At 38.9% G+C, this 14,554-nt stretch overlaps 2 protein-coding genes across 5 annotated transcripts; one reads left to right on the top strand and one right to left on the bottom strand.

The window, feature by feature from the left end:
* The first annotated feature begins 1,208 nt into the window (after positions 1 to 1,208).
* Positions 1,209 to 8,500, top strand: LOC113753774 (splicing factor SF3a60 homolog). Of its 3 annotated transcripts, none has more exons than XM_027298032.1 (13): positions 1,209 to 1,560; positions 1,670 to 1,783; positions 2,337 to 2,441; positions 2,842 to 2,984; positions 3,674 to 3,770; positions 4,414 to 4,587; positions 5,012 to 5,083; positions 5,717 to 5,875; positions 6,035 to 6,112; positions 6,678 to 6,806; positions 7,452 to 7,598; positions 7,955 to 8,119; positions 8,263 to 8,500. In XM_027298032.1, exons 1-12 carry the CDS (start codon positions 1,387 to 1,389, stop codon positions 8,099 to 8,101), a joined length of 1,539 nt encoding a protein of 512 aa, XP_027153833.1. In that variant the 5' UTR covers positions 1,209 to 1,386; the 3' UTR covers positions 8,102 to 8,119; positions 8,263 to 8,500. The 3 variants fall into 3 exon arrangements, with proteins under 3 accessions (XP_027153833.1, XP_027153825.1, XP_027153818.1); XM_027298024.1 differs by having other exon boundaries at positions 8,227 to 8,500; XM_027298017.1 differs by having other exon boundaries at positions 7,955 to 8,500.
* Positions 8,501 to 8,611: 111 nt separating this feature from the next.
* Positions 8,612 to 14,314, bottom strand: LOC113753758 (probable plastid-lipid-associated protein 14, chloroplastic). Of its 2 annotated transcripts, none has more exons than XM_027298000.1 (13): positions 13,258 to 14,314; positions 13,136 to 13,179; positions 12,923 to 13,001; positions 12,721 to 12,837; positions 12,191 to 12,373; positions 11,999 to 12,085; positions 11,437 to 11,537; positions 11,264 to 11,351; positions 11,092 to 11,172; positions 10,931 to 11,007; positions 10,368 to 10,503; positions 9,408 to 9,479; positions 8,612 to 9,323 (listed from the first exon to the last, which is right to left on the bottom strand). In XM_027298000.1, the coding sequence occupies exons 1-13, from the start codon at positions 13,726 to 13,728 to the stop codon at positions 8,688 to 8,690; spliced, it is 2,172 nt and encodes a 723-aa protein (XP_027153801.1). In that variant the 5' UTR covers positions 13,729 to 14,314; the 3' UTR covers positions 8,612 to 8,687. The 2 variants fall into 2 exon arrangements, with proteins under 2 accessions (XP_027153801.1, XP_027153809.1); XM_027298008.1 differs by having other exon boundaries at positions 9,417 to 9,479; positions 13,258 to 14,313.
* Positions 14,315 to 14,554: the final 240 nt, after the last annotated feature.

Below are 14,554 nucleotides of genomic sequence, written 5' to 3'. Positions count from 1 at the left end.
TCTTTCATTTTTTTTTCTTTTCTCTCTTCTTTATCTTCCTTCTCCCTCCCCCGTTACCTCTGCCTTCCCAATTCCCAGCAGCCATGGCCCTACCATTTTTTTTCTTTTCTTTCTTTTTCTTGTTCTTTCTTTCTTTCATTTTTCTTTTCTTTCCTCTCTTCTTCTTCCTTCCTTCCCTCTCCCTCTTCCCTCGCGGTACCAGACGAACCAGCAGCCCCTCTCCCTAATTTTTTTTTCCTTTTCTCCTTCCCTCTTCTTCCTCCCTGCTCCCCTCTCCCCCTCTACTCCCTTTCACCATCCCCTTTCCAAAGCAGAGAACCAGCAGCCATGACATCTACAATTTTTTTTTTTTTGCTTTTTCTCTCCCACTCTTCTCCATCTGCCTCTCCCATTCTCCTTTTCCTACTCCCCTCCCCTTCCCCCATTTTTTGCCCAATCCGGTCGTTCGACCAGATCGCAGCTAAGGAAGCGGGAGGGTGGAAGAGGGAGGGGGAGAGAGAGAGGGAGAAGGAAAAAAAAAAGGGGTAGGCCGGCGTCGGAAACAGCCGTGGAGGTAGTGGTGGTGGCGGTGGAGTGGTGCCGGCGATGAAGGTGTGGTGGATAGGGGTGGGGGAGAAAGAAGAAGAAAAGAGGAAGTTTTTTGTGTATTAGATATTTTGTAATGTGTAGGTTAAAAAATTTGATAAGTTTTTTTGGGTTCCTGTAGGTAAAGTTGTTAAAAAACTAGTAGTTAAAAAACTTGGCCAAAAAACTCGATTCCAAACAGGCTTATTGTTTGAGGATTCAACCATTAGTTGCTCAGCATTCAAATCAAACAAATAACAAAGAGTTGGTTAATTACTTATTTTTAAAAAACTCATTTGAAATATTTTTACAATTTATGATCCGGTAAGTTTTTTTTTTTGTAACTCGTTTTGTAAGTGAATTTTTTGGGTATTTGTCTAGAACTTTATTGTAACTTACTGTAGAAGTTTGTTAAAAAATTTTTGAAGTATATATTTTTTTGAATATTTTAAAATATATAGTTTAAAAATTTTGAAAAGTTTTTTGAGATTACTGTCACTAAAGTTTTTAAAAAACTTGTAGCAGACAAACTTGGCAAACAATTTGGCTGCCAAACAAGGTCGCCGCGGTACTATGGAAAAGTTTTCAACTGTCAGAAACACTGGTGACCGCCAGAACAACTAGGTATTATTAGTAGTGAGAAGAGAGTAGGTATTTGATCATCGACATCGTGCAACTGTGTCCTTATTACTGCTCTTAACTCAACGACGCCGCATCCAACGATTTCTTAGGCATTCAGCCATTTTTTCCATTCTTCTGACAGCATCTGCAAAACCCTAGTTTGCCGAATTAGCACCTTAAAGAACAGAGGACAACACAAGAATGTCATCGACCTTGTTGGAGGTGACGCGTGCATCGCACGAGGAGGTGGAACGGTTAGAAAGGCTTATCGTCAAGGATCTCCAGACGGAACCGCCTACCGCCAGGGACCGCCTTTACCAGAGCCACCGCGTTCGCAATATGATCGAACAAATTACTGAAACCACTAACAAACTTGTAATTTCTCTAAACCTCCTTTTACTTCAAGCAAATTCACCGCAATTTCGTAAAATTTATTTTGGAGAAATTGAATGAGTTTGTTCGTGCTCGACGGTTTTTGTAATAGGTTGAGATTTATGAAGATAAAGACAATGCGAGGAAGGATGAGATTGCGGCGCTTGGTGGCCAGACTGCGACTGGGACTAACGTTTTCAGTGCATTCTATGATAGATTAAAAGAGGTAAAACTCTTTAGCGTTTTTTCTCCCTTTAGATTCTCTCACTGAAAACCTTATGTGCCACGATTAATGTATACAAGTTTTTGGTAACGGATTAAATTTAACATTAACAACTGCCTGAAGACGATTGCATTTACCTTATAAGAGAATTGTTTGAACCATGAGACAATTTAGTGTCGAGAAATCCAGAGATTCTTTGTTTTTATAATCAATGGAAAAGTTGTTACATTAGTGTTTTAGATCCTGTGGAGACGTTGTTCTCTTGCCATTTTAACAAGCGATACTTAAAGAAAAACGCGTCGCTTTACATTTGATGAAGATATGGCTGTGGATTTAGTATTACACGTTTTTCATGGAGATCCTTCAACTGTAGCGGCTTTGAGCCTCTATATTCCATTTTAACCTAGGAGGTCAGCGATGTAAGCATCATAACAGAATTTGTTGTTTTGATGATATTAAAGCACCGAGACTACGTTTAGTTTGGGACAGTCCTAAACCTCAATTATAGTTTTGTAAGTGGTCTTGACTCTGAAGTCTATGTCTCTTATCTATGCAGATTCGCGAATACCATAGACGGCATCCTGCTGCCCGTGTTATAGATGCCAATGATGAGTATGAACAGATTCTCAGAGAAGAGCCTCAAATTGAGTTTAGCGGGGAGGTAAGTTGTTCTTCTATTCTTTCTTTCTTGAGGGTGTGTGGAGGGGAAGAAGAATTGGGCACCTCTCGTAGAGCATATAATCAGAGTGTTTAAATCCCTGGATAATTAAGGTTTTCATTTAACGGGGAACATGCCTATAGCTGCAAACCTTTTCTAGTATTATAGCGCGGTCTTCTAAGGAATTTCAAAAAGCAGACTTAGTATGTATATATTTTTCAGCCTTGTAGTTGCCAGGCTTTCCATTGGTTCCAGAAACATGAAATTATTGTTGAACACTATTCAAATAGATGTTGTTTATATAAGTGGAGTGCTTAGTGATAGGAATTACTGAAAATGAAATGTATGACGATTCTTTTTTATGTTTGCCATTTATTGAGTAAATGCCTGTTATGTTTTCCAGGAAGCTTCGGGACGATACCTTGATTTGCACGAGTTGTACAATGATTATCTTAACTCTAAATTTGGAGAGAGAATTGAATACACTGCTTATCTTGATGTTTTTTCACAGCCACATAAGATTCCTCAGAAGCTCAAGTTTATGAGGTACAGCGCTTGTATTTCATTTGTTTTACTTCTGTATCTGTTGTTGTTTAACTTATCAATTCTAGTTGAGGTCCCCTGTGATTTTTGACATGATATATTTCTCTGAATACTGGAATACAGGAACATGAATTGAATGGTAGCGAAACAGCAAACTCACTCTCTTACCCTTGTTGGGGTGAGAGGTCCTCTCTTGTAACATGCTTTTAATCATCATTTTACACTCTATACAATAACTAATTTTCTGACGAAACTAAATTATATTTTGGTGCAATACCAGCTAACATAAACTTTTAAGATGTAGCATCAAAAGTGGTTTTTGAGGCTTAGACATTGTGCCAAGGAAAAATAAATGGGTCAATGTTATGGTTCCTAATTATATTTTCTGGGTATTCTGGGATTAATACAGAAAGGGTACCTCTTCTGGTTTAGTAATTAGGACATTGTGGTGTTTAATCTGACAGTGCACATGGTTTGGAACTTACTCTGCCCTTGTTTATTTGGCAAAGGTCGTCAATTTCTTTGGCAACCTTATTAGAGTAGCTTTAGGATGACAACCTTTTCTTGGTTGTTTTATGGGCCACATTCTTTTGGCTAGGGGTCTTATGTGTGATTTTTACTTACATCCCTTGCCTATGTTTTGCTTTGTGTAAATCTGTAATCTGGTTAATATGTCTTGACCTCGTGCACAGGCAATACATGGAATATTTGCAGAAACTATTAGAGTACCTTGTGTATTTTTTTGAGCGAACGGAACCTTTGCAAGATCTTGGCAGAATATTCTCGAAGGTATGCTTTCTTCCCCTCACATAACACATATTTGGGAATCTGTAACTCTTTTGGATTGAGAAGGTTGTTATGAGATCGTGGATTTAACATTGGCATGAGATTTGTATTCACCATATTTCTGACCCCTTATCTCCTTGGCTACCCACTAATTATTTAAGTGAGATTTTTGATTGATAAGGGCATTAGTATTTCACAGTTGAGATGGACTATATTCTAGTAGATGTGTGCAAGTTACAATACACAGTTCGTCTAAAGCATTAAAGAGCTGGCTTACAATGCACACATGATTAATAAAACATGGAGGAGGATTAGTCTTACTACAGCTGAGAGCTTTGTTCTAGGTACTAAACATGATGTTTCCTATGCAATGCAATTCAATGCATCATCAAGGCAGTCCAAGAAGCATCACACAAAGGTTAGGGGTTCAAGTTGGTGATGAGTGGCAATATCTGAATGAGTTTTTTTTTCCGGGTGGTATTGTTGTGCGTGTTTAATTAGAATCATATGTTTATTACACCTTAGAGTGTTCAGTCACTTGAGATTAGGCTTTGTCGACTTCCAGTTAGAGATGAAAGTTGATTGCCCTCTATCTTATTGCAATTTTCCATATCTTCTGTTTCCTGAAGTTTTTAGTTTCTCATAGGTTACTACAGAATTTGAAGAGCAATGGACAAGTGGCAATGTAGAAGGATGGGAGAATGAGAGTCAAGAAAATGGACACGCTTCAGACGAGCATCCTGTGATTGATCTTGGGAAATATAGTACAGTTGAAGAGTTGATCAGAGACAGCGAAGTGGGACCTGAGAAGTTAAAGAAGGTATGAGAAGATAGCTGGATGACTTTTATATGGTTTTTAATGCTTTGATTGGATTATCTGATTTTCTTTCTTACATTAATGTTAATGATGGATTAGAACCTGGTTTTGAAAACTAAAGCATTTATGTTTTGATATGAAATGTCATGCATGGTTAATTGGCAGGGTTAATTGGGTGGCGGGTAGTCTTTTTCAATTTGCTTTTGACAAGCATAATATGGTTTGAGTATCCCATGAAGGTCATTACATGCAAAGTGAATGTTATTGTGATTCTCCAGTGGACTATCAAAATTCAAACTTGTATTCCCCTTCCCACTTCCTCTTCCCCGCAACCCCAAAAAAATCCTTTGTTTCTGCTTTTATAACTGGATATGATTTGTATACATGTATATCAAGTCCAACTGATAGCGATATTATCTCACTGTAGGCCTTGGCTGCACTGGGTCTGAAGACAGGAGGTACAGTTGAGGAGCGCGCAAAGAGGCTTTTCCTTACCAAGGTGAGCGTGCTGTGAATTTCTCCTTATAGAGTTCTATTTTTAAGAATAATGGAATATGATAGCATGGCGAATGCCCCCACTTCATTTTTGTTTTCATTCCTGCTGTCATGGGCTAATCTGCTGTGTCTTATGCTATGTATTTGGTTTGCGCTTGTCAAAGGCTTGTTGTTTTGGTGCAAGGCACATGATTATATAACCTTCCTTATTGAAAGTGATAAATATTGTTTTCTCTATGTCAAATGCTTAAGAAGCTTAGTTTTAGAAGTGACATGTCGAGTCTCAGAAATGTTCATCGCTATTAAAATTTCAAGGTCCACTATTTTGCTTGACATTAAAGCTATGCCTGCACTTAGAAATTCTTGCAGTCACTGACTAGAAAGAGAAGGTCAAACAAAAGGAAAAGAGGAGATAAAAGTTCTAGAATTTTGTCTCTGTGTATTAGCTCTTTCAGTAAGGAGAGGTTTCCTATTAACTTTCTATTTCAGAAAAAAAGTCAGAGTATACTGCTATTTCACAAATGTCATAGAGGAGAGAAACTGGCCTTGCTTTAAGATACAAATAGTTGCATATTATTTTGTCCTCTTATCTCAGTTTTGATTGCTAAAGTTGTTTTCTTACATCTTCATGTTGCAGGATAAGCCTCTTGAAGAGTTGGACAGGAAAAATTTTGCCAAAGCTTTTCATCAATCAGATCTGAATGGTGTTCTTTCAACTCCACTGTCAGGTAAAGATGCCAAAGAGATTGCGCTGATGGAAGCCAAAGTGAGCAAGCTCTGTGACTTGTTGGATGAAGTATGTTTTAATTGCTTCTTTGAGTAAAGAGCACGTCATCTCTTATTTTGTGTATTATTTGTGATTAAGCTGTTGACTTGCTAGTACATCATTTTTCTAACTTGACTGGAATAGTATTTTAATTACTAGTACTAGTAATACCTTTTTGAACTTGTGCAGAATATTGTACGGACAAAAGAAAATGTAGTGAAAAAGCAGGCTTTGACATACGAGGAAATGGAAGCAGAACGTGAAGAGGTAATGCATATATTCTTGCTTCAACCCCTTATGCCCTTCAAAAGTAACTTTAGGATCTGGATACCATTGTTCTGTTTGACGGAGATGTTATCAGTCGCTTTTAGTTTTGCTAACTAGGGCATTGTGTCGAATCTTCTTAATTTGGTTGGACGATGAGTGCCTTAGATCTACTATAAACTCATGTGGATTGCTATTATCAGTTCCAACTACAATGTGAATAGTGCATGGGGTTTTATTCTATATGATTAAAACTTGACATGATGTGACTTTCTTGCTCTCAAGTTGCCTTTCCTCTTAGGTTTTTGAACTTCTTATTCTTTTGTGGTATGTTGTGTACTTTCAGCATTGTTTTTCAGTTCTTTCTAAATACCATTAGCTGGTTCCCCTTTCAAAGGGTTAAGTGTCATGTAGGGATGCTTTCCCTCTATATGTTTTCTGTTGAATTGCTGTTTTGAGTTGCAATTCCTAATTTTGGTCAAGTAATTTAGTCTTAGTATCCATTTACTGTTTTTTTAGTTGTTTCCTATTGAATTAAAATTTAACTTGTTTTGAACTTTTTAAACAGGAGGAGGTACAAGCAGAATCTGAAAGTGATGACGAGGAACAGCAGATTTATAATCCACTCAAGCTGCCCATGGGTTGGGATGGGAAACCTATACCATACTGGTTGTATAAACTTCACGGGCTTGGTCAGGTGATTTCTCTGAAGTTTGGTAAATGTTTTTTTTTTCTAATGATCATCGTATTAATGAAACCAATCAAGGGGGGAACATCCCCTGTTACAGGGTCCTTAAATGGTTATTACATACGAGACATATCAAGCAAATGTTAAATATTTTAATCAGAAGTTGGTCGCATTTCGAGGTGTCATATTTCTTACATTTTGTATTTACCATGAGTTGTTTCCTTCTCTTTTGCTATTTGTGGCCTTGTCCATTTTATTTGAGGTCCTTAAGATGAGTTTGAAAATATTAGAACTATACGAAGTTTAAATAGCTCTGATGTGTTATATATGGTGAATATGTACAATTCTGCAGTGTGCATTCTTTTTTCTGAGTCAAAAACAATGCCAACTGTAAGTGTAAATCTTTTCTTAAGGGAAAAGTAAAACAAAGGAAACAGAGTCTTAAAGCATGAACTGGAAAGAATTGGCTTTTTCCTCGAATGGACTCCTTAATGGGCTTAACTTTGCACATCATATTTTACAAGAGACAGCATTACCTTGCTAAGGTAGTTACAACACAACAATGTCTACATAATGTGCCTGTGCCAGATCTATTAGTCAGTTGTTAATACTCGTGTGATAAGTTCTAATTGCATCTTCTGAATCCTTTGTCAGGAATTCAAATGTGAGATTTGTGGGAATTACAGCTACTGGGGTCGCAGAGCATATGAACGGCATTTCAAGGAATGGAGGCATCAGCATGGAATGAGATGCCTTGGTATTCCAAATACAAAAAATTTCAATGAGATCACATCAATTGAGGTCAGTGCCTTAATTTTTTCTTTATTGTCATCTCATAGTAACATGGAAACAAAAAAAGGAAATAAAAGTCTGGGAGTGTGAGTGGTTGCATCTTTAGTAACCATCTGTACCTATCCGCATCTCTCCACCCCCACACAACACCACCCCCCAACCCCCAAAAAAAAAAAGGGACAAATCCTTTGCGTCTTTCATCTTTTCCGGATATGTATTCAGACTGAAGGGCGAAATGTAGACTATAGATTGGTGCCATAATTTATAGCTTGTTTGTGTATACAAGGGGTTTTTGCTTTCTCTGCTGTGTGGTACTCGTGTTCTGGTCTGTAGCTCATTTTTTTTTTCAATTGTTGGGCGTGTAGGAAGCTAAGCAACTTTGGGAGAGAATCCAGCAAAGGCAGGGATTGAACAAGTGGCGCCCTGATCTTGAAGAAGAATATGAAGATCAAGAGGGTAACATCTACAACAAAAAGACATACACCGATCTGCAACGCCAGGGTCTTATTTAGATAACATAATTCTTCCAGGTTTTAGTTGAAATCCTTGGATCCTTTTTCAGATGTAGATGTAGATTTGTTGAACTGTGGATGCTTTTTATTTTGATCATCACATGGTCCATCACTTTCAACTGAAGGGTGCTTTGGTGTCTCCATTGCCATTCTTATCAAAGGCTTGTATCTACAAGATTGCGGGGACGGAATGCTCTAGGTCTCCAGAAAGCTCTTCGAGGAAATTGCGTTGCAGGTGCTATCGGTACATGAACAAGAAGCATAGCTCGTCAAAAAAGGATGCCGAGAGTCTTGTGGGCCTATTATGCCAAGTTATCTTTGTGGTTCACTATTGTTAGTAGGCTTGTCGCAATTCCATTGGAGCAACTATATCATTAAAATTCATCTCTCTGTTTACGAGCCCGGCACAGCACTTTGAGATTTGGCTTATTTGTTTGGTTCGATGTGCGAGTCAGTTGATCGGGTCTCCTACGACTCGAAACAATGGGAAGATTGCTGCATTACGGAGGAAAGAGAAAAGTTTTTAACACAATTAAACAAAATACAACTATATTTACAGTTACATGTGGCCTAATGGTGAATTTCATCATTTACACGACCTTGTAAAGAGCAAGGCCGACCCATTGACACTCCTGAGAATAAGCAACCTAGAATCCACGTATGTTCCACAAACAATTTTTGAAAGATCAAATATTTCAGGCGGAATTTGTGTGCGCAGTTCATGTATTACCTGCTGTGCCTTTTCAACATCACTACCCAACGGGCCATTTAGCATCATTGTCAGCCCAATATCACCAGACACAAGCTTTACAACTGGAAGGCTGGAAGGAAATTCCTTTATCGGAATGATCTTCTTCCACTTTTTACTGGATAAAATTTTCAGAACGGAACCCTCAGCACTCACTGTTAATGATGGAAATCTTTTTGGAGAGTCTTCCGCATCCAAGTATATCCTTCTCCCAGATTTTAATCTAAAGAAGGACTCCACTTGCAGTTTTCCACTTACTCCAACCTTGTTATGTGGCCAATCACGGCCAACGATAACAGTAAATTCAACATCAGAGACAACTGAGAAGTTTGCGTTTGGTATTGAAGCTTTAGACACTGTAAGGCGGACATCGCCAATAAGAACACGACTAGGAGGCTGACGAAGGGTCAAGCCAATGTGCCGACCAGTGGAGTACAAAAATCGCCATTTTCCAGGAAGTAATTCCAACCAATGCTGCGATTTGACAGAAATTGCATCAGTAATTAGTATGACAGCAATAGAGATATTCAATATTGCAATGGTAAGAAGATGACGGACACAAGTTACCCTTGGCTTTGAATGCAGATTCAACATCTCCATTAATTCGATAAAATGGGCAAGCCTTCTCCGCTGGAACACAAAAAAGACGCAACTTCTCAGTAAAATTCAAATTTAAAGTCGTACCTGCCCAACATGCACAAGGTAAGACTATCAACAATATTGGAGAGCACTTGTCTGCTGACAATATTTTACTCCCGGCAGGTGAATGTCCTTGGCAGAAAACTGTTTGGATAAAGTATTATTTGAAATAATTATTGTAATACTTTTTATGATGTGATGCATGTAAAATAAAAAGATGAATTAGGAAATGTGATTATAATGCAAGCGAAGTATTATTTAAAATAATTTGATATTCAAACAAATGTATTTCTATTCAAAAGTCAAAGAAGACCTCTTGTTTTCCTCAATTTAAAAACAAAAGCTCCATCCCCCTAGAAGAAACAAATATACTTTACTCATTTATTTGTTACAGTAAATATTGGAAAGTAAAAAGTGTAAAAAAAAAAAAAAGAATGTACAAAGTGTGACAATTGGGTTGGTTTGACTGCTATACTGATAGCAGTTTCCAACAATCACGTTGCAATAAAAAATAAGCTGAAATGGCTGGTAAGAAATTTCTGAAACTGTTTTATGTGGCAATTCCTTGAGCCGATGTAATAACAATGCAACTCAAATCATAATTTGAGAAAGTACAATGAAGCAAATCTTTGTGCAACATATATAGATCCAGGTGTGTGTTTTTAAGGGTATAAAGTGGGTTTCCAAAATAATCAGTCATCATGATTTGCAGATCAAGACTCAGATTCTCCATTTACACAATTTCTAAAAGGATCTAATCATGATTTGATTAAAAGATAAAGACATATATTAACCACGTTTTCAGAGATGAAGAAACTTTAAGATTACAGCTGACAAAGACAGATTAAGATGAGTCACAGAGGAACAAATATTACAGACCTGCTGCTGGTTATAAATGTACTCCTCTGTTATTCGAACTGCAGTTGAACCGAGGTTCCATTTGATAATGTCCATTGACGGGTCTATCCTCCATCTTGGTCCACATAAGAAAGGATGTCTCAAGGCTTTTAAGCAACTGTTGTACAGTATATAATGAACAGTACCATGAGATGGCATGAAAAATGTTCAACTCCTAGGCAAGGGGATTACTGATAATCATTTACTAATTAGAAAAATTAGATTAGAGCGAATGGAATGGCTATTAGTGATGGTATTGAATCCCCATTCAAACTACTGACAAAATAAGTATAGCAGAAAATATGAAATGCTGCTGGTCATAGTCTTGTATCCTACTTCGAAAATCAATTCTATTCCATGATATCCTATATATATCTGTCCTCCACAGAGATCACAGCAGCGGTAAAGCTGGATGAGAAAAGCATTTGATGTCCCCGTGGCAAAGCAAGATGCGAGCTATAAGATCCCAATAATTATTTTTACAGCTTCTTCCCTCACAACTAACATCAATATGAAAACGTTGGAGATTCTATAAGCTAGCCTACCTTATTCTCTGTGAAGGTTTGGTTGCTAGGAGAAGTGATAGTAAGTTCCAACCTGCACCCCAATTTCTATCAAGTATCTGCAAGAAAGATATTTTAGCACGTTGTTCTCAGGGTGCAAAAGAGCAGAAGTGCAGCGACTTTGGAGAAGGGATTGAACTAACTTGGATTCCAGTATTTCCAGATGAGGAATTCCTATAGATAGTAGGCAATAGGAACTCACGCAAGCAGGAGGAATCATTTCCCTACATGGAATGGGAATTTATCACTAAGAATGAAAGTAAAAAAAAAGAAATTCATTGTCTAAAGAGTTTTTACCATGAAAGCCTTTCGTACCTTGGTGAGGAATGCTTTAAACTTCATAAATACCGATGAATCCATGAGTTCCGTCAGCACCATTTTAGCCATAATGTACCCGACACACCTAAAAAATCCCGATAAATTAAAAGCAAATCCATGAAAATGCTTGTGCTGACAAAAAATGACAAAAGGCATCAGAGCTGTTTTACCTCATGTCAAATGCAATCATCATCTCTCGCCGATCGATTTTGCTATTTAATGTCTCCGAACAGCTCTCATAAAGATCAGCAGCATTTCCCAGTATCCCCACCTAAGAAAAATAAAATTGGGCTATATATAATTTCAGGAGGTTACTAAGATATAGAAGAAAATGCTTGAAAACATGCTTTGTGAATTGGGTGATTTTTAAGAACATGACAACCGTGGTGGCTTTCGTGGTGGCTTTCAATATAGATATGTATGTCCATATCTAAGGGTATTCTTTCGAGGAATGCACAATTATGTATATGCACATATATAAGACACGAATGTTTACGTGGTTACAGCGAACCAAGTAGTCTACATAAGCTTAGAAGAGAACTGGATGTTTTCACATTTTCAGTCCAGAGTTCAGCAATACTAAATAATTATCTTGCCAAAGTCCTTGTCCGAAGAGGTGCAAGTGCACAGACATGCTAACTAAAATCTCATAAACGTCAGTAAAAGTCGAAATACAGTACTAAAGCTCTTAGCTTCTTTACCAGTATAACGAGGAAAAGAGCATAATCTCACTTTGATATGTTTATCCACAGGGCTAATATGCAAATTTTCCAGTCTCAACTCTGTATGGGCAAGTCCATGGCTGTGCAAGTAATTGACCTGAGGTGGGAATGCAATAAAAGCACTTATTAACATAGAAATGGAGTAAGCAACACAAACTGAACTGTGATTGTGGATAATACAAAAATTGCACAAATAACGCACCCCAATCAAAAGATCCCTCATCAAAACCCGAATAAGTCGCAATTGTCGAGAAACGGCAGGCCCACCAATAGTATCGTCACCCACTTTTCTTGCAGAATCCTCATCTAGAGCAAGAGTAGCTTCCAAAGTGGGAAACCAGTCAGATTGTTGGAGCCAATGTCTCAAAGAAAAACTGCCATGATACTGAAAAAGGAAAAGACCAAGAGTGAATATTGTTACAAAGTCAGACACAGAGGCTTACAGTTGAGTCAAAAGCATCTAAAAGATCATGTCATTAAGAGCATGACAGCATTCAGTCTGCACATTAAAACTGCATCTGGTCTCCTTTAGAAGGACATGGGAGATACAATCGTTAGCAGAAAAACATACTCATTGTATAACAACTTACTTCATATTTTGAATGAGCTCCACAAATTTTCAATCCAAAGGGGGGTTAAACTGAGAACACTAAATAACTTGATTGCAGCATTCTTAGTTCCACAGCAGTGCAGGTTTATAAAAACACAATTGCTCAACAAAAAGCAACCTACCCCATGGACTAGCGTAAATGCGCCAGTGTCACCAGTGGAAGATGAAGAGACATATCCATAAACTTGCATCGAGTAAGAATGGTACATTAATCTACGACGAGCCAATCTCCTCAACACCTAAAATCAGATTGCAGAAAAATTAAAGACTAGCGCCTAACAAAGCGTAAAATGAAATTGGAGCGGTTTTCAAGAATCAAGCAACCTCTATGGCTCTCCGTCCTCTGCGCTTAGCCTGAGCACTTGTGAGCCTCCGAAGCACAACTTTGGTGTTATATAATGGACTGCAAATGTACAAAATGTATATTAAAACCTAAAACAACAAGTCCAAAAGAAAATAATACAAACAAATAAAAATGGAAACCTCCTCAATTTATTGCTTTACAAGGTGGCGGGTGGTAGCTGAAAATCAACTTACTTATTAACATCCTTGACGGTAGCTTCGAAGATAACCTCGTCCGCCTGAATGTATGAAGGGAAAATATTAGGTAATTGAGAGAAAAGAGGAGTGGAGGAGGACCGGGGTAGGGGAGTGGGTACCCGGCTGGTAAGGCCAACGCTGACGCGGTCAGAGATGTTGAAGTCGGACATGTTGAACTTGATGACGTGACTAAAATCGTCCTCCGCAGCAGCAACGGAGGAATCATCGGGACTACTAGAAGCACTGCCGCTGTCCCCCTGGAATTCCGAGGCGGCGGCGGCGGCGGCAGCAGCAGCAGGAGGTTGTGGTCTAGGCAGCGAAGAACAACAGGCAAATTTTGATCTGCTGCTCCGCCGCCGGGGCGAATAACAAGTAGAAGAAGTGGTAGCACTAGTAGGAGGAGGATTACGGAAGGAGTGGTAAGTTGTAGCGTGGATGGGAGGCCGCCTGAAAAGATGATGATGATGATGACGACGGCGGTGGTGGCTAGGTGTTGGGGACGAATTGATGAAGCTGAAGCGGGAGGGTAGTAATTCAACAGCACATTCCGGACTCAGACTTGAGCAACAAATTCCAATCAACTCCATCATCTGTGTCGTCTATTCATCATCCACCAACAGAAGAGCCACAGGGGGGGGGGGGGGGAGAGAGAGGTTTTGGTTGAATAATCGCTTGCTACTAACTGCAGTATAAGGAAATAAAAATAAATGAAGCTTGGATGGATGGGTGCAGTAGCCAGTGCCGGTGTCGATGTGCTAGCTAGCAATACTGCTGCTGCTGCTGCATATGTCCATGAACGGACACCAAAAATTCCAAAGCGGATTGGATTAGCCGCAACATACACTTCTTCACATGTTTTAAACGGATTCACTTGCCATCATCAAATGATCCATCCATCCAAACTACAAAGTCGTCTTTTTCACCTGCACCTCTACCTGTAGACTGTAGTAGTGCGCGCGCGTGAAATATGAGTATGAGCGAGGCGAGAAGTTGGAGGGAGGTTGTTGCAACTCTCTGACTCGAATGAATGATTCTGTAGTCCTGTCTTGTTGCTGAGTCGTAATCCTTATTCATTCCTGTATTATAGGGATAGCCGGATAGAGAAGGCGGGCAAGGGAAGCGTGACGCGTGAGAGTAGCGTGGTGGAGGAGGATTTGCTGCGTCTACGCACGGGTCTCCTCCCAACGCCCACACCCCTCCCTCCTCTCTTCTTGACTAGGAGTATTACTCTTCTACTGTCTGTCAGGGGGGTCCAATCCCAATGCCCAACAACTCCTCCCCCTATCCATCCAACGAAAACCAGCCCCCTGAATTTTGAGAATTTTGAAGCATCAAAAAAATTCTAAGTGCTTTTAATTTTTCTTTAATTGGAGAAAAGGAAAGTGATTTTATTTATTTTTTAATAAGTGAGAAGTC

The sequence above is a fragment of the Coffea eugenioides genome, chromosome 2, assembly GCF_003713205.1.
Source record: "Coffea eugenioides isolate CCC68of chromosome 2, Ceug_1.0, whole genome shotgun sequence".
Classification (NCBI taxonomy): Eukaryota; Viridiplantae; Streptophyta; class Magnoliopsida; order Gentianales; family Rubiaceae; genus Coffea; species Coffea eugenioides.
This window is presented reverse-complemented; position numbering and strand designations above follow the sequence as displayed.